Source organism: Schistocerca piceifrons, chromosome 1 (assembly GCF_021461385.2).
Source record: "Schistocerca piceifrons isolate TAMUIC-IGC-003096 chromosome 1, iqSchPice1.1, whole genome shotgun sequence".
Classification (NCBI taxonomy): Eukaryota; Metazoa; Arthropoda; class Insecta; order Orthoptera; family Acrididae; genus Schistocerca; species Schistocerca piceifrons.
Window position 1 is genome coordinate 797,044,303 of NC_060138.1, and position 24,388 is coordinate 797,068,690.

The window sequence follows — 24,388 nt, forward strand, 5'->3', positions numbered from 1 at the left end:
TTCCTAGTGCCCTTGGTCAGTTAACATCGTTACCGCGTTACCTGTACGTTAAGTTGTTGCATACCATCGGGCGTACCTCATTTCGAACCCTTTCTTTGCGTATGCGATAAATGTCCTCTTACATCCGCTATAAACAGAAGCAGTGGACCGTCTAGAAAATGAGTGAGGATTCGTAAAGGCCCGTGCAACCTACGGAACATTTCTGTTATACGCGCTTATTCTCGTGTCTGTTATTTAAAAATACACAGTATTTGTACCAACATTCAAACAGCCAATGCTTGATTCAGGTTTTATTTTAAAATTATTGATCTGTAACGTAAAACAGAGGGATGTTATAGAAAAAAATAAAGAAAAATATAGATTTATCATATAGCGCTAGAAAACACAATTTCGTAAAAAAATAAATAATAAAAAATAAAAAATAAGAACGCAAAACAGAAACATGTCAAATATCGTTTCAATACTTCGTCGAGCTCATATAAAACATGTTTCTGTTACTCATAATTAGCTTTCACACTTACCAGTAACAACGGCAAACTCTTGCCTTTGATCATGATTAACGTTGGTCATATAAAAGTGCAGGAGTTACGCGATCAACTGACTTTTATTATTTGTAAAGTGCAATTTATATTTTGTATCGAAATAAAATTCACAATGAATTAACACTGAACGATGTACGGTTTTAATGATATGCAAAACAAACGAATAAATATACAAAATACGAATTGAACTCACCGGATCTCAGTTTCTGTCTCACACATTCATTTATGTTTCTTTCCCTACCAATGCTACCAACATTACCAGTAACCCTATCATTTACTTCGCCATTTATGTACTGTCCCCCCCCCCCCCCAGGAACCATGGTGGGGGGTGGGGGGGGGGGGGGGCTGCGTGCCTCAGCGATACAGATAGCCGTATCATAGGTGCAACCACAACGGAGGGGCATCTGTTGAGAGGCCAGACAAACGTGTGGTTCCTGAAGAGGAGCAGCAGCCTTTTCAGTAGTTGCAGGGGAAACAGTCTGGATGATTCACTGATCTGGCTTTGTAACATTAACCAAAACGGCCTTGCTGTGCTGGTACTGCGAACGGCTGAAAGCAAGGGGAAACTACAGCCATAATTTTTCCCGAGGGCATGCAGTTTTACTGTATGGTTAAATGATGATGGCGTCCTCTTGGGTAAAATAACTCGGAGGTAAAACAATCCCCCATTCTGATCTCCGAGCGGGGGCTACTCAGGAGGACGTTGTTATCAGGAGAAAGAAAACTGACGTTTTACGGAACGGAGCGTGGAATGTCAGGCCCCTTAATAGGGCAGGTGGGTTAGAAAATTTATAAAGGGAAATGGATAGGTTAAAGTTAGATGTAGTGGGAATTAGTGAAGTTCGGTGACAGGAGGAAAAAGACTTCTGGTCAGATGAACACAGGGTTATAAATACAAAATCAAATAGGGGCATAGTGGTTAAATACCGGACTTGCGTTCGAGAGGACAGAGGTTCAAATCTCCGTCCAACCATTCAGAATTCGCTTTTACGTAATTTTTGCGACTCCTTTAAGGCGAAAGCAGGAATGGTTTTCTTGAAAACACGTTGCTGATATCCATCCTCACCCTTTTTCCCGTGGTTGGGGCCCATCTCTAATAACGGGATGCGGAATTCTTACACGTCTTCCTTCTGCGTAATGGCGTTTAGATTCTGGTTGAATGTTTAAGCAGATCAAACAACTAAGTCATCAGTTCCTATTCATCTCACAGGGCAGAAGCAATGTAACCAATCTGTCTGCGTATAAAGTAAAATCTGTGTGCAAGTGTGAGAAAGTGTTCTAAATGTCTGCGTAACGTGTATCTGAGGCGGAATGTGGGAAACAGCTCCCTATTCACCTAGTGGGATGTGGAAAACTTCCTAAAAGCCACATCGAGGCTGGCCAGCACACCGACCCTTCGTCGTTAACCTGCGGGGAGGATTCGGTCATGGGCTGACATATCTCCCCGTCCCAGAAACGGTCGCATTAACACGCACGGCTACCAGCAGTTTCCCACAATACTGATTTAATACCAGCCATTTGACAGCATTGACACAGAAATTTAGAAGTTGACTTTTACCACCATTACTCTTGCTTCCTATTGATGTAATCCAATCCCAAAAATTCCTTCACCCTATATGAAGTTTTTGTTTATGGGACGCCAGTTTCTCGTGATAGTTGTGCGTTATGCGAATCTGAGACTGGCTGTTGTCGAAGATACTCTTCAGTTTTTTGGGCGTGGCTTCCGCGGCCGCTTTTAAGAGACGGCGGAGCGCAGAGTACACGGCGGGCGCGCTTTGTCGCGGGCCACAATGCGCCCACTGACCGCATTGTTCTGTCCGCATTAGCCGCTTCCTGGCGCCGGATTAGAACGGCCCGCCTAAACAAAGCCCTCCTCGGGATTAATCAGCTAATATAAAACACCACAACACTGCTCGGCAGCTGCGTAAACAGCATTTTTCACCGCAACGTGGCTGGCGTGCCAGCGCGGAGGTAATAGGATAGCCTTATCTGCCGACAACAGGTACCTGCGAACACTCACCGGATTATGAACTGGTTGAACAGATATTTAAGCGCAAGCGTTGGGCAATTTTGCAGTATACCACCATATATTCACTGACTGTATTGCACTTACAATTTCAACTTCTCGGATGAAACGCGTATTGGAGGAAAGAGAAACAAAACTTTTAACGTTCTAAACATAGGGTTCGATAAAAAGAGGGACGAGACTGCTCCTATTAATACTTATAAACACTTTGCCGTCCGCACGTCTCGTACAAATTTATTCGCTTGACACTAGCAGCGCTAATTCGGATTACTTGGATTGTCGCCGGCCGTTCTTGACATTATCAGGAGATTATAAAATGGTACGTTTTACTAATCTCATCGTTAGTTCGCGTAAGTTCTCAACCCTGTTCCCTTACTGTCATGAAATTTCGAAGATACACATACGTAAATAAATACAAAATTTGATTGTTTCATAGATTTGTTTATTCAAAAAAATCAAATGTGTACGAAATCTTATGGGACTTAACTGCGTATGTCATCAGTCCCTAAGCTTACACACTACTTAACCTAAATTGTCCTAAGGACAAACACACACACGCATGCCCGACGGAAGATTCGAACTTCCGCCGGGACCAGCTGCACAGTCCATGACTGCAGATCCTTAGACCGCTCGGCTAATCCCGCGCCGCATTTGTTTATTTGCATTGTCTTTGTTACTTAGTATTTCTCTTTCATATGATATGCAGCAAAACAGTCTCCAAGATGAAACGCAACTCCACAAGACTTGCACTTTAACCTTGTTGTTCTTTTTTTGTTTTTGGGACATACATGGCAGTTCCTCCATTTTCGTTTATTCGTTTCGGAAATACGTAGGCTAGTTGCTGGTTTTGCTTTATGTGACCGGAAAGTCTGTCAGCTGTATCATGACGAGACGTACGCGATGTAGTGGCAACTTCCAAGGTTTGCCCCGCGCTTCATCGTAAATAATCGTATCGTCTCTTTCGTCTGCCATGATGAAAGGGCACAAGCACTCATAAAAATATAAAACTTGTTGACATGTGCAACTTATTGTTACCTAAACAAAACACCAACAGAATGCAAAAGATACTAAAATACTGTCGCTGGCCACTGTGCTCTATGCTCACATCACTGTGGCCTCGCCGGCCACTGAGCGACACTATGCACACGACACCACTGTAGTTTCGCCGGCTGTTGACCGCTATTTCACGCACGACTTCACGGTGCTGTCGCCGGACGGCAGAGTGTTAATAAGTGACTGCGTGTCGGCTTTTAACTATGTGCATAAGCCGTAGTTAGTGATAGCTGATTATTGCCTCCCACCAGAAAATGTCGGGTGCATAGCCAGGGAAAAAACAACTAATGCAGTGAATCTGTATACTTATAGAATGAATTCATCTAGTGGTGAGCGCCTTTAGAGTAGGACTTACTGGAATCAACAAACGTCTGCATTAGGTCCTTTCAGTGTCAGGACAATTCCTAAAAAGCTATAGGATTCGGTTTTGAGGATCACCGGCAACAAAACAAATTACGACGTTACGTAAATATTTTCTAACGACTTCGTAATCTGTCTGTCCAGCAAACAGAAAAGCTTTTACGGGCTGGTATTTGAAATCGCACTCCGATGGACGTGTACTCAAGTGAAATGCCTTGTGTTCAAGCTTCATGGTACATATCACTCATGTGCTGAATGCTACATATTTCCAACGAATGAACAGAAAACGACTGACACAAGAGTCGAGTAGTATATTCGTTGAGTCACACTTCCTTCTTTTGTAGACAGTATGTTCGGTTTTAGAGAGTCATTTCTTACAACTTTTTATCCATGCTCTAATATAGAACGGAATTTACAGCGTTGTATCAAAAGTTGTGGTATATAAGTCAATAAGAGAATTAGGCCTAGTTGTTGTAAGTGATTTCAGGCATGTATTGGTTCAATGTGGATAAATGAGAACAGAGAAGTTCCGTTTATATTAACTACTGTAAAGGTTAAGCTGGACGGTTGATATTTAATGTTTTGTAGAATTTAAATAGAAATTGTAAATGAATGCCACTTTGTATTAGGCTGGTACATAAGTCCGTAGCGTTTCTGTTTTGTATGCCGTTATTCCGGTTGCTATGCTTTTATTTATCCATTGACATATTTTATTTGTAGTTCAGTGTTGGTATTTGAGTTTACCTTGTCAATTGTAGATAATAAGTGGATCTGTGGAGGCTATAAAATGTAATGCCATGTGGAGAAATTGGAACATTCCAACATATTCTACTGTTTGAGTTCAATAGAGGGGTGACAGCAGCGGTGGCAGCCAGAAACATTTGCACCGTGTATGAGGCTAACGTCTTTGGACAGAAAACGGCAGCCAAATAAATTTTCGTTTTTAGTTGGATTGTTTTGACAATAGAGACTCTCCACGTTCAGAAAGGCCATCGGGCTTTGATGAAGATCGTTTAAACTCATTAATGCACAATGATCTACGAAACTGTGCTCAAGAAATGGCAAATTTGATGAACTATGATCATTCTACCATCTTCCGATACTTGGATGCAATGGGGATGGTTCAAAAATCAGATGTTTGAATACCGTATTCTCTAAGCCAAAATCACGAAAATCAGCGGGTGGACATCTCTGCTCGCTCGTCATCAACTGGCTCGTGAACAACACCGACCATTCCTATCCTGTATCTTTACTGGTGACGAGAAATGGTGTCTTTATGCTAACGTAAGGAAAAGAAATGAATGGATGAGGCCAAACAAAGCAGCAACTGACCGTACAAAGACCTACACACATCCACAAAAGATAACTTTAACCATCTGAGGGAAAAGCGACGGCGTGGTGTACCCCGAGGTGTAACATCACTGCTGACATTTACTCTCAATAACTGAAATATTTTCAGACGCATTCCAAGAACTACGACTAGGAAGACCACGCGAAGCGATGCTTCTCTATGATGATGCCCGCTAGCACTCTGACAGAGTGACAAAAGCACTATACAGAAATAGGGTAGGGCAGTCATTCCGCACCTAAGGTATTCATCTGATCTTGCACCCTCAGATTTCAGCTTTACCGCCCTCTATCGAACAGCTTTCAGGGAACGTATTTTGCCGGCCGTTGTGGCCGAGCGGTTCTAGGCGCTTCAGTCGGGAACCGCGCGACTGCTACGGTCGCAGTTTCGGATCCTGCCTCGGGCATGGATGTGTGTGATGTCCTTAGGTTAGTTAGGTTTAAGTAGTTCTAAGTTCTAGCAGACTTATGACCTCAGATGTTAAGTCCCATAGTGCTCAGAGCCATTAGAACTATTATTTTGAACTTTTATTCCGTATGAAAATGCGCTCCGAACATTGCTGGAAGAAATTTTTAGCCTCAAATCCACGTGATTTCCACAGTCGGGGAATCGAAAAGTTTTCCCAACCTTGATAGATTGTAGTAAATAGCGAAGGAGAATAAATATGATTGATGATTAAAGCCCTATTACGTGTATGTTGAGTTACTGAACTTATGGAAAAACGCTCGATGTTATGTACCAACCTACTATTATATTGGCTAGACGCAAGTGGGAGTGGTTACATAAACCTACTGGAAATTGCAAAGGAATATTATATTTCAGGTATGATCCCTCATGCTATACTGTGATTCATTTGATGATTTAGTGAGATGTCATACGGTCTGCTTGCAGGAACCATGATGAGCGACCTCTGCAAGACGCCGTGGTGGCTTTGTGCGCTGCTGTTGCTGGCCGCCAACGTGCCAGATGCCTGGTAAGTGTCAAAACTGTATTTCGTGACCTACTGTCGTTCATAAACAAGTCTATTAATTTCGTACATCACTGTCGACGTTTTCTGAAAGCTTCAGGCTGTGTCATTCATGATCTAAACAATGAAAAATGCACCAGTTAACATATTTTTTCATGTTTATCACAACGCGTTTCGAGAATTTATTTTCGTTTTCATCTGTTTCATGAAAACGCTGGACACCGATTGATAGACATAGGAGAAGATCTTAAGATACACCGCCACTTCGAAAAATCTCATACAATTGATTTAATGGAGGAGCTTGAAATTTCTGTGCACCACAAACAGCAAAGAGAAAAAACTCTCAATGACAAACTACACAGCGAATCACTTATTTTATCCAAAAGCTTTTCCTTTATTTGACAATTGCAGTAGTATCCATAAATACAGTACGTACATATCTTCATATACAGTACGAGAAAATAGAAACATAATCTATAATTCAATGATCAGTAATGGTAAAATAAATTTTATAACTTACAGCCGGATGTATGTATATAATGTAATCCACAGAAAATGTAACACACCGGGCTGTATACAAACTCTCCGTAAACCATAATTTCGTAATAGGTCTGCGTTCTGTTTTGATTACAAAAACAAAAGCGTAAGTGATGATTTGTATCGTGTGAAATTCTGTGTAATGGAAACACACAATATTTGTAAACAGACAAACACAAATACCATGTCTAACATTAGCATATAAAAAAATACAAGATTAATTTTCTCTAATTTTCCGATCGTAGTAAAACCTCAAAAAGACAAGAGACGCAGAAAATCATACATGCAAACATCATAGAAAATATGTGTCTATACAAATACACATTAAAAGGAGAATAAATTCTCAAAAACGTTGTGCTAAGTATAAAAAAATAAGTACTGGCGCAGTTTTTCATTATTTAAATCAGAAACAAGTCTCTCCGAACAGACTGATTATTTACTGAATTTAAAATTAGTGGATGACTTTGCTGTTGGCATAAACGTGTAAGCTTACTTGTTTGTTATTTCAGGCCATTCCTAACAAGCGAACGCCTTTTTCCCTAAATTTTACGATTATACTGGTGTGTTGCTTGTCAGCTTCGGTCGGATACAGTCGCTTTACACATTTACTACTACAATAACTACGTTTCTAAGATTGCGGTGTATGTACGTGACACTGCTTAGAGAATTAGCAGAGTAGATTCATTTAAGTACACAGTTGGGCAGTGTCTGTTGCTTCACGTCCAAACAAACAACAGTGTAACACCTGGAATAACGCCGTACAAATTTGGCTATTAATAAGTAGCAGTATTCGCTTGGGTCCCAAAGGGAATCCTCTGACGAATAGTCGTCAGAACTGATTCGATTGTTAGCGCCATAATGTAGTCCAAGTAACGTGAAAATTACTGCATCGAGAAGGATACATGTGACAGAAATGGACTTTACACTACAGTTTAGCAATATGAGAGTGTATAAATGATTTTGTACGCGATTCCTGCCTTTGAGAATTTAGAATATGTGATGTTCCAACTGACACTAAACATTGCAGCATCGAATCAGAGTTATCTGGGAAGCGTACCTGTGGAATAAAGCAATTCGCTGACTGCATATGTACAATGCACTAGCAGCGACTTTGGATTCATTTTGCCAAAATATTAGTGGCTACCCATATTACAGACTAGATCGATGGGTGACGTAGCAGGTGAGAGACGCAATAGCATCCTTCTTGTTTTGAAGACACATTGCATATTTTTTGTCGCACAAGATGAGGCACTGTGTCGCCGAAGTATGGAATGTGGAGCAGCCTGAAAGACAGGCCCTCTGTCATTCCTCTTGTAACGGTTGCTGTTCACACAGCTGTAAATACGAAGACTTCGAGATGAGATATTGTATCGAATGGTGACTCAAATCACCATGCTTGGTGTTTATCCACAATGGTTTCAACAGTGTAGTGTAACTCGTCCAATACCTCTTCAATTTGGAACTCAGCACACCAGCGACGATGTCCACGAGCCAGTACAATCTGACGCTTTGTTTGTAATGTACTCTGGAAGCTGATACGAGTGTGTTCAACCCGCTGGTTCAACATTTGAGCATAGGTGTAGCAGCAGCATGCCGTATCGAAATGTCACGGTGTGAGACGGATCAATCTGTTCCATTCCATGTTATAAGTGGAGGCCACGACGTTGGGATCACGAATTTACTTCAAACTCTGTACACCTTTAGAAGGCCATTAAAACAACGTAATGTGCAAGTAGTAAGGCAGTTCCGAGAAAATCGCAAGAGGAGTTTTACGTGTCTATTATGTAACTGATGTATCTGTGCATAGGTGCCGCAGGCTAGAGTTCATTGTGGTCAAGTGGTCCGCGTTCGAGCTTCGTAAGACTAACGTGTATGAGCCGACGGTTCGACTTCCGTTCAGACCTTCCTTTTTGTAGTACAACTGTAAATTCTGTGGCATTAAAGACATTTGCACCTACACTATTTGTTTTTTCTACATTAGCAACGTCTCACCGCGGCACAGGTTAGCTGCCAAATGTGGTCTGCCTCTGTCTCTGCAGCTCGAAGCGTCGGGGTGCAAAGTAGTTGTGGGTACCATAACAGGTTGTATGTATAAGGGATTTCGCAAATCACAACAGGCATACATTTCCAGGAAAACTCTATTTTCTTCGTTTACTTGTCGATAGCTATAAATATGTTTGTTCTAATAATGAAATTTAATTAAAAACAGTAAGTAGTCAAATAACATGAAATTTACTAAGATTTCATGCAAATACACATAGTTTTCTTAATTACATAACCTCTAAAATGTCATATAAATTGCTAAATATGACCAGTGATGGAAAAAAATAGATTAAAAATTAGGTTTGGTCTGGAGTCGAACCGTCGCCTCTTACAAGCTCATCTTACGTATCTCGAACGCTAACCAGTTGACCACCATGAACTGTAATGTCGGGCACCTACGAACAGAAACATCAGGTCCATAAATGAAGCGTAAACCTTCTCTTGCGATTTTCTCAGAATTGCCAGGGTAGTGCACCTTACTACTTGTAGATTACGTTGTTTTAACGGCCTACTATAGGTGTACGAAGCCTGAAGTACATCTGTGATCCCAACACTGTGGCCTCCCATTCTAAGGCATGTGTTTATATTTCAGCCTATGACGTCGGTGAAGCCTTCTGCCGCATGGTTTCACGTGTCTACTTCGTGCGGCTGCTCTTCAGCCTGACTCTTGCGATCGCACGAGAGCGCCTCTCAGCTTGCATGTACGCCACGTCTCTCCCACTTCAATCACTTGTTGCTGGCACACTGTTCTTAAAGACTGCAAGTTTAGATTTTTCGGGACATGGTTTCTGAATGATGCAATATGTTAGGGGACTCAGTTGATGAGTACATGATCAGCTCTGCAGCTAACTTCCTTCTCTCAGTACTCATACACTGCCTAGTCAAATTAAGATGAACACCGCCTACGTTTGACGTCAATGTTCAATAACCACTCACAGAAGGCAAGTGGCAGTACTAGCAGCGGAGGGTATACAGGGAATAAATTTAAACTTGACGAACCAGAATAACTCGAAAAATAAGCTTCACATGAAAAAATGTGTAGAATCCAAAGATGATTATTTTCGAGGGGGACATCTGCTGGTGCTAAAATTAGCCCGCCACCCCAGCCCCCTGGGAGTGGGGCGGGAGGAAACTTTAAAATTTCAAATGGGAACCCCCATTTCTTGTTGCAGAATCAGATTCTACATTAAAAAAACTACGTACATTTTGTCTTCAACATTTGTTTCGATTTTTGGTAGCTGGCGCTGTAATTCAAGAAAATCCATGTTCTCATTTTTGCGTCGAAAATGGTTATGGATAAATAAAAAATACATATTTATTTCGTAAATTCTGATTCGCTAAAACTAAGACTCTCCCTCTCTCCCCATAGGGTGGGATCTGAGAGAGAGGAATTGAGTTTTACAAATGTTGACCCCCCAGGGGGCTGGGGTGGCGGGCTAATTTTAGCACCAGCAGATGTCTCCCTCGAAAATAATCAACTTTGGATTCTACAATTTTTTTCGTGTTAAGTTTATTTTTCGAGTTATTCTGGTTTGTCAACTTAAAATTTACACCCTGCATAAAGCGTGTCGGGGGAAGCAAAAGTGCAGTCGTTGTCGTAATGGGGAACCCGAGCGATTTATCTGACGTCCTGAAGCACATAATCATTTGCTTTCGGGGAAAGGGTGAAAGCATTTTTGAAACGGATAAGTTTGTGGAGTGTTCGCCTGCCTCCGTGGTTAAAGTATACCGTGCAAGGATGAAATGGCGCTATCCAAAAACAGCGCCGAGGCAACTGTTGTGCATCACTGGTCATAGATGAGAGGGGTGGGCAAAGGCAGCGGAGATGTGTTCGGGCGATCAGATGTGCAGCTGTTGAGCAACTGACCGCCCAGATGAACCAAGAGGATATTAGCAGTGTCTCCTCAACGGCCGTTCAGCGAAAGTTGCCGTGTATGGGCCTCCGCAACAAGCGCCTGGTTCACGCACGTGTGTTGTTTGCTGTTCATTGGAGATAAAGGCTGGAATTTACACGCCAGTGCCGCAGTTGGACGTGCACTGAATGGTGACAGGTGGCCTTTTCAGATGAATCACGTTTTATGCCCCATCGGACAGGTGTTGGCGTGTAGGCGTAAAACGTCTGTAAGCAAACACCCTGCAACAATCGAGGGAGCGTTATTGTCTGGGGAACGGTTTCGTCGCATTCCATGGGTGATCTCGTCACTCTGGAATGCACAGTGGATCAACACTTGCGTGCATCTATTCTTCGAGACCATGTCCACCCTTACATGCTATTACATTTTCCTCTGCATGATGGAATCTTCCAGCAGGACAATGTAACGTGTCACAGCTCGCGGTGTACTTGCGACATTGGAGGAGTTGCAGGATGAGTTTACCGTACTCCATTGGCCAACAATCTCGCCGGATTGAAAGATGTTGGAGAATCTGTGTGACCACATCGATCGGGCTGTTTGCCCAGTGGATCTCAACCGAGAAACCTAGCGCAGCTAGCCACAGTAGTGGAGTCGGCATCGCTCCATATCCCTGTAGCTACCTTCAAGAACCTCACAGACTGTCTTCCTGCTCGTCTTGCAGTGATCCGCGCTGTAAAAGATGGTTATTCAGAAGTCTGACAGGTGGTCACATTAATGTGACTGGACAACGTATTTTAGTGTTGTCTTTTGGGTTATGTATAGGAATCTCATATTCTTATGACTATTAGCAAATACCAGAAGTAGTTAATATGTAGAGCACTGAAAGCCGATAGACGGCCCGGCTGTGAAGTCTATCTTGAAATGTGCTACCTGCAGTTCACAGGGACGGCACAGGTTCACAATCGATGGACCGGAAATAACGATTGAAATCAACAGCAAAACATCAGAACGTTGGATTTGAAGACGAGGAAAATATACAAAGGACTGGAAAAATTTTTGCGTCTGTTGGATGTCGATCATTTTGGCTTTAGGAAAGGTAAAAGCAGCAGAAAGGTGGTTCTGAAGTTCCTTTTAAGAATAGTAGCAAGACTTAAGGAAAACGAGGACACTGTCATGGAATTCGTGATCCCAGGAAAAGTGTCTGATAATGTAAAATGGTGCAAGGTGTTTGAAATCCTCGTAGAAGCGGGTATAAGCTATAAAGAAAAACGGGTAATGGACAATATTTACGAGAAACGAGAGAGAACAATAACACTGGAAGGTCAAGACAGGAGTGCCGCGATTAAAAGCAACGTGTGGAAAGATTGCAGGCTTTTTCCTTACTTTGCAGCCCGTACATCAAAGAAGCAATGACGAAAGAAAAAAAGAAAGGCTCAGGAGGGGGATTACAATTCGGGGTGAAATGACATCAATGATAATATTCGCTGATGGCTCTGCTATCCTCAGTGAAAGCGAGGGAGAATTATTGGACATGTTAAGTGGAATCAGGAGCTTAATGAGTACAGAATATGGTCTGACAGTAAACCAAAGAAAGACGAAAGTAATGAGGCGTAGCAGAACTGAGATTAGCAGAAACTTAACATCAGAACTGGGGACCTCGCAGAAGACCAAGCGAACGAATTCTGTAAGCTGTAAACAAAATAACGCATGGCAAAGCAAGGAGTATGGAAGAAGCAGGCAAAGGTGGCAATGATTGTTAAAAGAAGTCTACTAGTATCAAACGTATGTCTCCAGTGGAGGAAGACATTTCTGAGAATGTGCGTCTGGAGCACAGCGTTATATGGAAGAGAATGTGGACTTAGGAGAAAACCAGTAAAGAAGAGAACTGAAGTATTTGAGATGTGGTGTTACAAAAGGATGCTGAAAATTCAGCGGACTGATAAGAGGAGAACGGCTAGGAAAAGGAACAGTGGAAAGAATGAGCATGATAAGTCGTGTGTTAAGACGTCAGGGATTAATTTCCAAGGTACTAAAGGTAGCTACAGAGAGTGAAAACTGTAGGGGAAATAGTAGATTTGAATATATCCAACAAATAATTGGGAAGATAGGGTTAAGTACTACTCTGGGATGAAGAACTTAGCATAGCGGAGGAAATCGGGGATGGCCGCTTCAAACTAACCAGAGGCTAATGAACACGCTACTCTTAAGGAAATATGCTCCGGTCCGTGGATTACGATATATCTGGGTACAAGCAGCGACCTTAAGATTGATTCATAATACCTAGTCACAGCAGAGTTTACTAAATTATGGATTAGCGCATTCACTGCCCGACGCGTAGTTCATTGCGATAAGCTGCTCCACTGCAGCTCCTTAGTTGTTATCCCTGGCCCTTTATGAACAACATTATTCCTCTTGTCAGTGGGAATAAGTATTTTCAGTACAGTAATGAACATATAAGAAGTTACCCAAGACCGCTGCTTTTTATATACTCCTGCCACATGTGATGTCGTTGAGATGAGTGAAAATTTATATTTGTAGGGTTTAGTACATCTTGCACAATAATTGCTGCCAGTGTTTAGTGTGGTGAAAAATGGGTTCTTGTTATTGTTTACCTTACAGATGATAGAGCAATAAGCCTAAATACTTTGGTTTTAAAGCAGGTGTATGAAAAAATACTGGCGAATTGGCAGAAGATGCAAAAGAAAAAAAATCATCTTTTTTCCAGAAAATGTATCTACCCGAAAACATGTTTTGGGAACAGGAAAACTACAGATCTGCCATAAGGATGTTTGGAACGTCTGTCCTATTTATCACAATCGGCGCTATCTGACATCCACTAATTCACACTGTAACTGGCACATATTTTCAGTCCACCGAAGAGGATGTGGTGAACATAGCAAAACATAATTTTAGATCTACCACAATTACACTGCAGGAAATAACGTTGGAAAAAGTGCGTTCATTTAAGGAAGGTTTAAATCGAAAAATACAGGAATATATTTTTAGATCTACCAGAATTACACGTCAGGAAATAACGTTGGAAAAGTGCGTTCATTTAAAGAAGGATTAAATCGAACAGTACAGTCTTCATCTGCTACGTCTTGAATTTTCTCAACCTGCTCCCGTATCCTTGGAAATGAAACATGTAACGGTAACGTTCTGGCATTCGAGTAATCTCTTTTAACGATGACAACAGCAAATTCAATTTCGTTTGATTACTACCGAGTTAAAATGTTGAATTTGGTTTCTATGAAATGACCTCATAGTCATTAAGATAGGCAGTGACAGTTTTAGACAACGTGGAATACCTCACTGTTGTCCTGAGTAAGAACTGAGAGGCGGCTTTTGACGTTACGTTGCACTGGATGTCGATATCCGCTCACGAACTCGATCGTGCAGGTAATGGCAATGAGTGCCAGTGCTGCTTATAGGACTCTTAATTGGAGGGGTAGGGCGGGCGTACGCTTACAGCCTAGCCTATCGAACAGCAACTGCGGGCTCCTTGAGTGCAACGTTCGGATCTGACGACTGAGCCACTCTCTGGCTTGTGCCACGACAGACACTTAGAGCAGTTACGAATTAAGTTCAGTCTATTGGAGCATACTGTAGAAGAGAATATGTAAAAACGGGCATAGGCATAAATGTGGGTACCCCTCTCCAAAAGGGTATGGGAGGTGCTGAAGACGGGCGTCCGGGACTGTAAACGGCACCGCTTGCTTATAGAAGATACCAGTAAACAGCTGGAAACTTCCTTTCAACTACTGTGGATTGTAAAGTCGCTTACTGTGCGAATTGGAATTTTTCTAGAGTACAAACATTTGGCAGACGTGAAAAGTTTTCTTTTAATGTATTTATGGTTAGTTTAAAACAATTTCACAATCATATACGGAAAGCAGAATACTAAGCTACTTTTAAAAACACGTCTGTAGTCACCCACGTCTTTAGCTACATGTGACAGGGGCCACCTGGCTTAGGTGTGGTTAGAGTAAATATAGGCCCTCTTTAAACACGACACAATTCTATGGGGATTTCAAATGCGGATTCTCTGGCGACATGTCTCCTGTCCCCAACATTAAGAAGAGAACCAACAAATCGGGACGCAAAGCAGGAATCACTAGTCTCATCACTATTTATTTATTTATCGTATGGCAATACATATACAATGGTTAAAAAACTACTTCATGTCAATATTTTAGCACAGCTCTCCACAAATATTCAAGGCAAATATCTAAAGCCAAGAAGCAGAGGCAGCCAAGTAATCTCAAAGATCTCCTGGCTAAAATGAATTTGTCACGAGATACGAACTCACGCGTTTCTTCTCAGGACCATCCAGCTATAAACTTTGGAAGCCTCATCACTGAATGCCATACAAAGATCAGTTAACCAAATCGCTTCACAAAAGCGCTGTCAAAAAGACGACGTTGAGCTTTTCCGAGGCTGGAGACTGGCTAGTGGGTAGGGCTCGTGGAAATACGACATACCTTCAGAAAAAGAAAATTCGACCCATGAAACGATCCAATTCTTCAACGATTCCTGCGATCCTCCTCTTGTGGACAGCGATAACGACCTCGTCATCAACGCTGCGGGTACACCAGACTTGTCATGCAACCTGCACCTTAGGTGATGAAAATTCCTTCAAATCATTTGCGGAAAAGTGTGGGTTAAATGGGTCATATTCCAAATCTGGATATACTTAGGTAGCTGTGGAGCTGAAGGAGACATTTAAGTTTGCGATTTCTGTAAATAACTTTTGATTCGATTTTAATTTAAATTGGTAAAATAAACAAGGTGTTATTTGTAGACTAGTTTACTGTTTAGTAATGTTTTATCCACCTTTATCAAAACATTTTAAAAGATTAAAGATTATTGTGATATTTTTGTGTAGGGCCAATATTGGCAACGGATTTTTAGCTCTATTTTACAAGCTTTTTTAAATCTCCGTTTTCGAATGGGTATAATAGATGTTAATCATAGCTTTGCCTGCTATCATTTAATAAAGTTGTTGTAGTTGTTAGTACCTTTAAGACTAGACTGAAAGGCATCTGTGATTTTTGAAGTCACCAAAGTTTGTTTTCCATAATTTTTCATATTTATGTAATTGGGCGTAACGTTATGACCAGACCTCTTGTGCAACACAACTGTGACCTTACGTATGTAAGATGTCCACAAATGTCTTCCACAGAGGGCGACCCAGCTGTTCCTATCTATGGGTTTACGCAACCCACCACGCCTTCAAATACCATGTGTGAGAGTTTCACATTTTATTGCTCGCTACCTCCAAACTATTAGTCCTACAGAAAAACTGAATGAGACATTGTTGTAGGAAAATAAATCTAGTTACATTTTTTCATGGGATACGTTTTCGCTAGAGATCGCAGTTTTCGAATTATTCAAGAAAAGCCTACAAAAGTAACCTTCAAACGCGTTTTTCTTTAGTAGCTCGAAAACCGTGACCTCAAGTGAAGTCGTGCCCCGTTACAAAATTTAACTACATTAAAAATCCTGCAACAAGGTGCTGTTCATTATCTCTGTAGGATTGATAGATTCCACATAGAGAGTGAGAGAATAGAAAAATCTAATGCGTGGTTTTTGAATATGATGCGGATTCCTTAAAATCCATAGGTAGCTGAATCACAGTGTGTTTCAACAGAATTGCGAAAAATGTACAAAAAGCTACTCAGGACGGATGGAACAATCGGTCACGAAATGGAAACCACAATAAAAAGAAAAAAATGTTTTGTTTGCGACAGTTTGCTACACCTTCCAGATACTTCCCTACATAGTGGGCGCCCCGCCCTAGACATCTGTCGTAGCCTTGTGCCAACTTCCAATACGCTTGTCATAGATGGCAGTCGACTGTGCTCCCGCCACTTCTCTGTGCTGGTGTGCAGTTCTTTGTCTGTGTCAAAATGTTGTCTTAATAGTCATCGGTTCATGTGAGCAGAGATGGACATCAGAGGGGGCTAAGTCCAGGCTTTGTGGTTGATGATCAAACAATTCTCGTGGAAAACACTGCAGAGCCATGGTCGTTGCCCTGCAGTGTGCGGTCGAGACTTATCATGAAGAAGGAAACGCGTGACAAGTACGTTATGTAGGGTTGCATTAAATCAGGCGAAACCCCTCAGCGGGCACCTATAATTGGCCGGAGAACTACCGTTCTCCGCATCTCACTGTGTACTCAGGCCTCAAAAGAGCGACGTAACGTGATCGACAGGTTTAGTAGAGACACTGCCCAACACACCTGTGCAAAACTTCATCGAATTTTCACTATTGTTTCCATTTCGCGACCTATTGAACCTTACTTTTCGAACAGCCGTCGTAGGAAGAATTTACTAAACTGTTTCCTACTGAGATCCTTGAAAGATCATTCTTAGGCCAGCTGAGTTCTTTCCTGTTGAACGAAATTACTTATTTTTTGGACTACTATGATCTGTTATACCGAGTATAATCATAGGCGCCTAATTCAGTATTAGTGTTGGAAGAGACATTGTGTGTTTTGTTGTGTGTGTGTGTGTGTGTGTGTGTGTGTGTGTGTGTGTGTGTGTGTGTGTGCAGCTGTGACCGAGAATGAATGAGTGAGTATGTGAGAGAGACAGCCGAGCATGGTTGGTATCGTGATGGGAGGCAGGGCGCGTTTGTGTGTCAGGTGCACGCAGCAGAAGATGAACTTCCGCGAGAAGGAGAAACAGGTGCTGGACCAGATCCTGGGGCCAGGTCGCTACGACGCGCGCATCCGGCCGTCGGGGATCAACGGCACAGGTGGGTGTGTGCGCAGAGCAGCCGGCCTAGCCGCAGGCGCAAACTTCACAAAAAGACATAACACATAACTAAAAGCACACACAAATATGAAATTAACGTTCATACTGTATACTGAGGCTCAACACGTCAGTAAGCATGCTTCACTATGCTCACGCTCTTCCATTTCTGTGGGTGTAACGATAGACAGCAGCTATCCTTGCAATCAGAAGTCAGGGGTAGAACAAGCCGTTAACATCAAGAAAAAATAGACTTTCTCAGAGCAAAGTAATGAAGGCGAGAGATACCTAAATTGGTACGCATGTAATGACAACGGGGACGCGCACATTTACATTGTGTCTCAAAAACCTGAATTCAAATTGGTCGCATTAGCTGAAGGCTGAAACAAATGCGTGAGAGTATTAGTACCGTAAATGAAAAATTACTTTGCTTTCGATGTAACGAACAGCCATTATTTTCCGTGAATATATAAAATCTGTTAAAATGGTAATTTCTTCTACATTTCTGTTTTTAAGGCCACCCCTTCTACTAATTAACGTGCTACCATTTATTTGTAACACTCCTCTTCGTTTCCTTCCCTGCAGTATCTTAAATTGTGATTACGTAATAATTGCGAGTAATATTTCCACGTAATACTTCCAACACGTATCCTCTGAATTCTGTCAACCTACCTAATTCCATGCGGAATTTTTCCTTGACTGAAACTGTTGTGTGAAATAACCTGACTGTCAGCGATACTTCGAATAAGATCATTTTTGGCCTAGGAAGTTACATCTTGCATCTGCTGTAAACTCTTACTTCTGTTTCAAATACTATTGTTTCCCACATTTTCTGTCCTATAACGATAATGTTTATTTCTTCTGTAAACATGTCACACGTCACTGAATTCGCTTTCGGCATATCTGTTGCATAGTTCCCTATCCACCATCCGGATTCAGGTTGTTTGTGGTTTGCATAAATCATTCAGTATAAATACTGGGAACGTTCCTTTGGAAAGGACACGGCCGATTTCTTTCCTCACCGTTCCTCAATCTGAGTTGTCTTTTATGTTCTCGTCGTCGACGGGATGTTAAAGTATGATCTTAGTTCCTTCTTTCTTATATGCTCACCACTCTGGAGACATCTACTTTACGTTATTACTGAGAATATGGTAAAATTTCTCTGAACATCCTTTGAGTCATGAATTTATGATTGGAAATAGAAGTAAGATTCCTACGTCCGTTCTATTCCCTTGAGCTTCACGCCAACTGCCGTCTTTCGGGTGCCGTACGGAGGGGCATGGAGCCAGCACACAGCTCTCCCAGCCGTTGACTGATTTCTTGGCTACGAAGCCGTTACTTGTCACTCAAGTAACTTCTCAGTTGGCATCACGAGACCGGGAATCGGACCCGTATCCTCGGCATAGAAATGAGACGCACTGACCACTCAGCTACGGAGGTGGACTTCTTCCAGTTCAAGGATAAGAAAAATTATTCTGTTTCGCTCAGTATACTGTCATAGGTCGAAGTAATACTTTGTCTTTTAAGGATTGTTAGCACAGATTTCGTTAAAATTGAGTCAAAGATATTTTCGAAGTGTACGGATTCCAAACAAAACAGTGATTCGCATTCATTGCTCCTTTCTGTTTATCGTTCACCACTTGCAAGTGGTTCATTATGCGGCAGCGACTTCCTCCGCCTTATTAAAATCCACCCTAGTGATTTTCCATAGAGTTGATAAAAAGTTAAATGAATATCTTGTCCGTTACGGAGAGTATCTGTACGTTAGTCGTTCTTTATGTCATGTCTATTTCATTTCTCGTGATTCAGAATAATAATATATTGTTCTTCTCCTTAACTATACTAACGTATGGCCACTATCATTCCTGGTATCACATGCTCCCATTGAAAAATACTTCCTGAGTTTTTGTCTTAATTTCGAATTTAAATCTCCCATTATCATCTTGTAGTGGCGTTTACAATATATTATCAATTACTCACAGTAAAGTCGTCCTACTCATCGGAATATGGTACGTTGTTGCGTAGACCTAAAAAGATTTCAATGTAGAATGTTTATTCACAGTTTTAAAACAAGATTCCGAACTTACTTCGCTATCTGAAATATTGCTTTTAATTTTAGCGCATATAATAAACCAAACATGTGAATTCCCTTCCTACTCGGATCTTCTGTAGTTAAAGCTATGTTCCCATTTCTTGCTGTTCGGACTTTGTTTCTACGCCGCACAACTGATACACCGAATTGATCCAATGTAACCTTATTTAACTCTTCTTCCAACTCTAGTAAGCTTCCTTGGAATTCTAAAGTTCTTTCTCCATAAATGAGTATTAGTGGAGGCAGTTAGTAATGTAGGGTCCGTGTTATTGTCTGTAGAGCCAAATGTCGAGTAGCAAGGTGCTGGCGACCAAATACTTGGACGTGCTCCTCGGTCTGAAACTAATGAATTTTCTGGCTCCACTACTCCAAGTATTATGTCAACTGGGCTGAAGTACGTGACAGGAAGACCTCTGACAACACTACACGTGGTACGTCAGTCTTCCAGGAACCGTAGACAGTAAAAAGTGCTGAACCTCGGGAGAGGTGTACTCTTAATAGTCTCAGCCTCATTCAGAATGCTTCCGAATCTTCTGACCAATCGTCAGCAATGAGTGTCTCTAGTCACTCTTGTCAAATGGCAGGAAAGTCGGTGTTTGTGCTAAACATAATACATTTAGCCATAAACCTCAACGTAAGCGTACTAATACAGCGATCTTTCTTGGCTACTTCTGCACGTTAAGAGAGTATAGTTAAGCATGCTTTGAGTTTTATGAGCTGAGTATGTGACACATATTAAATGAATACCTAGGATTATTATGTCCTGTTCAAATAATTTGTCTTCCGCAGTCATTTTCTAAACGGGGACACATACTGTATTGCAATGACGATATTTTATCTGTTCGACAGGCGGCAGTTTTTTCGTCAGTTATTTCCCTTATCAGTAATGATGTCTATCGAAGACATAATTTAATGAATGACACCACAAAGTGCTTCCCTTAGTCACAACTGTAAGCTTTTCATAGATGATTAAAAAATGCTTACGTCGTAGCCACCAGCTTTTAATTATGTGCTCCTAAAATGTTCTGTTATCTGACAAAACGTAATTAAAAAGCCACCAGAACAGTTGTGGCACACTTCATTACCTACAACCTCTTCAGTTCGAAAATGATTAACAGAGAAGTCTAGAACGATTTTTACTTCTTCACTATTCCACTTATTATTCTTATTTGTATTGCAATTTTTACTGAAGTGTCTTGCACACCGAAGGCAACGTGTTTCTAGCTAAGAACATCTATCTATAATTCTAGGAGTAACAGATAAAATATGAGTTACATGTGCATTAATCACAAAAGCATACAGAATGAAAAGTGATTTAGTTTTTTACTGTTCCCTGTTCACTTTATTGGGGACGTTCCTCACCAGCTAACTGTCTTTCCTAAAGAGCATTCTGGAATAATCTAGTTTACATAATGTTAGTTAATCGTGTCAATCATTATTTTTCAATCGCTCATAAAGTGTGCAGCTGACTGTAGTAGATTTGAACTGTCGTGTGTTGCATAACTGTAACGATTAGTATATATTTCTTTCCTGTGCACTAATTGTGTGTGATAACTTAGTTGTCTTTTGTAGGAAACGGGGATCGTTTTCCGCAGCACTGGCATGATGAAGCAGTCACCGACACCTTAGCTGATACAGTAATTAGTTCTAAGCAATGCGTTGCAGGACAACCACCTCTCTTCGAGCGACCTGTTCCTTTCCGTCGCTACTCAATAAGCGCCGAGACTTAAGACAAAGAAGGAAATAACTGGGGCGCTATTCGTAAGCGAAGAATGCATTTCTGGAGCAGGCTGTTTATCGATTCGCTTGAGCAAAACAACTTCCACGTTAGCGGGGGAGCGGAATAGACGAATTACACCGATGCGATGATAAATGAAGGAAATGGAGCGGATATCAATACATCTAAAAGAGGCAGACTGGAAATAGCATATTACTGACTAACTGCCGTTGAAATGGAATGGAAATGACGTCCCAGCTGTGTTACAGTCCCACCGGTAAAGAGCTCCCATACAGTGAATGGGATCCTCGACTGCTTATTTTTCTTCTTTCAGTGTTCGGTATAAAGAAACTTTTTTATGATTGACGAATCTTAATTTTTTTTCTCAGAATGACCATTGTAGTATTTGGTCGCAACTTATAAACCGATTATTTCTTGGCAGATACTGCATGAGAAAATATTTTAACATTTAACATCAAGTACCATCGCGGAAACTTATCACAAGATTATGGAAAAAAAATTAGAAACTTTTCATTCTCCAAATCAGTAAATCATTGTTCGCTTATAAATTGTAATTTATCGGTGAAGCTCTGGTAATTTCGTTTAGGGCAAACAAAACTGATGTAAAGGTAATTACACTGCAGTTAGTCGTTGCAGTCACATTACCAATACATACCTATTTGTGTGTAGAACTTAATGTCTTTCGTTGACGCATTTTTCAGACAGGAACTGACGGATGGCGCGCTAGTGACTAGGAAAAACACAACCATGAAGACAGTTCACTGTGAAATTCATCAGCTCGCTTTACTTTCCAGGAAACCTTGTTACCGCTTCTGGTACACTCTTGTGATCATACGGAAACAGACCGCATCAAAGAGTCTCAGACCAGACGTCTGCACCGCAGGGTACATTTACTATCAACTGCGGAACGCTTGTGGTCACACAAACCTTCAAACACTCACAGATGATTCTTATAGCTTAACTGGCGATCCCAAAACGTAAATAAACGACTGTCGATCACAGTGAGCTCCCGGGAACAGATAAATGTGAGGAATGTTGGATTTTCTTGCTGCGTAATTGTATGAGAGTGAAAATTATTCCATTCCATTGTGGCAGAGAGCTACAGCAACCAGTTTCGTTTTATATCATAATAAAAACAGTCTTGGTTCCGAAATTATGTAATGTCATTAACTGACACTAATTAATTTCACAACAAAAGACTGTTTCTGTTCTAAAATGTACGAGAGTAGTTTGATAAGCTTGGTACTTGATATTGAAATTAATGAATCAGTTAATAGACAATTTTATCTAATAATAGTGTTCATCGATAGCTATACTCTCAGCAGACCGAGTTTTCAATGTTTTATCCTACCAGAAAACTAGGTTTCGTCGTTCAGTAAGCTAATCCGTTATTGGAAGCGATCAGTACACCGTCAAATAAAAGTATCTTCTCATTAAGGAATGTTTTCTAGTTTGATTAATGGAAAAATATTACTGGGGTTAATGGAGAAGGTTAGTGTTAGTAGGGAGACGTTTCGAAGCTCAGAGGCTGCACTTTCGCTATAATGAGTTCTGTTTTATGGCTTTTTGCCTTTGTCGAGGATATATTTTAAGACTATACACATAAAATCCAAAACAAACTACAGCCACAAATTTTCTGTCGAAGGATCGTGTTCGCATTTTTCAATCTGATCTCACCAGTCTTCATCTGTAATTTTGATAGCACATTAAACACTGCGATATGTTGAAGTTTCTTTCACAATCACGAATATTCGCAAAAGTGCTGGAGAATATGCTAAACAATTTCCAAGTGCTTCACTGAAATGCTCGTGGTTTTTGTTCTTGGTACCTACCATTACCCACGGGAAATTTCTTTTACAGTTTCTCCTGCAGCGTGTACAAAAAACATAATTCAGTTAAAATACCTGAATCATTACGTATATAGCACACCTACGCGATTTTTTATCGGCATACCATGAAATTTCAAAGAGGTTTCTCAAATGTGTATCCGAACCACACACTCCCTTCTAAATTCTCTGCAAGCATGCACAATCTGATTGAACATAAATATGCACTTTTAATGTCCTTTGCAGTTCATGTGATACTGATATAAACTGGTTTCATGTGTGTTGCACTTACATGGTTTAAATTAAAATTCTCAGACGGCATGAAGTCCGTTTTTCTACTTTGTACACTATACGTTTATCAGGTGGGAAAAAACAAAGGATAGTTATTTCGATCTTCAGTATAAGATTTTGAAGCATTACACTCATACCACTTTAGAAAATTTGCCACTCTTTCATAGAAATTTACGTGAATTACCAAACTGCCCTCGTACCGTTTGTTACATTTTTGAGGCACATTTAAAATGGTAAATGGGATGAAATAGAGCGTACAATGGAATATACTGCCTTGTGTTTTGCACCAAAGATCCTGTGGCAATGCGTGTGACGTTCATGTTCGGGAGGATCACACACCTCTAAAATATTCACGGTTCGTGTGATGGTTTTTATTCTACGAGTACCTCTAGGACCTTCTAAACTGGCTGGTTGAATTAGTTGTGAGGCCCACTATAGTGTTCAAATCAATGTCGATGGCTGTGACTGCTCTGCGTATTAAAAGATATGCAGACGTTTCGTGTGGCAGAGCTACAACCGAAGAGCGGTTGTTGTCCTGCAGCGTTCTGAAGCGCCGTGCGTATGTGCGTACTGTACTGTGTTTGTGCTTGTGAGCGCGTCTGGGAGTGTGTACGTGCGTGTGCCAGCGTAGAGGAGGCGCCCGCTCGTCTCAAGTCACGACGGGAAGAGGCAAAGCTTTACGGGACAAGACTGCATGTCGTCAGCACACGCCTGCAGCTCTCAGCCGTCGCCATCCTTCCAACAATTAACGGCGTAGTTGACTCTGCTGAGTCAAGCACACCAGCAGTTTCTCAAAACGCAGATTGTTTTGCCAGTCCTTGCGTGATAACTGTGTCTTCAGTAGTCTATGGTACTGTTAATTCAGTTACACTTTACTTCACCGCCTTTGAAACTATTTCACTGTGTTTCCTGTTGGGACACAGTAAAACAGAAAATTACGAGAAATTTGGTTAGGTA

At 41.2% G+C, this 24,388-nt stretch overlaps 1 protein-coding gene across 4 annotated transcripts in view; it reads left to right on the forward strand.

The window, feature by feature from the left end:
• The window catches only part of LOC124713610 (glutamate-gated chloride channel), a 711,599-nt gene that overhangs the window by 531,830 nt on the left and 155,381 nt on the right, over window positions 1-24,388 (forward strand). For all 4 annotated transcript variants that reach the window (XM_047242962.1, XM_047242961.1, XM_047242960.1 and 1 more), the window contains exons 5-6: window positions 6,221-6,302; window positions 17,376-17,488. In XM_047242962.1, coding sequence (XP_047098918.1) covers window positions 6,226-6,302; window positions 17,376-17,488 — 190 coding nt within the window. In that variant the 5' untranslated portion in view covers window positions 6,221-6,225. The remainder of the gene's footprint in view (window positions 1-6,220; window positions 6,303-17,375; window positions 17,489-24,388) is intronic.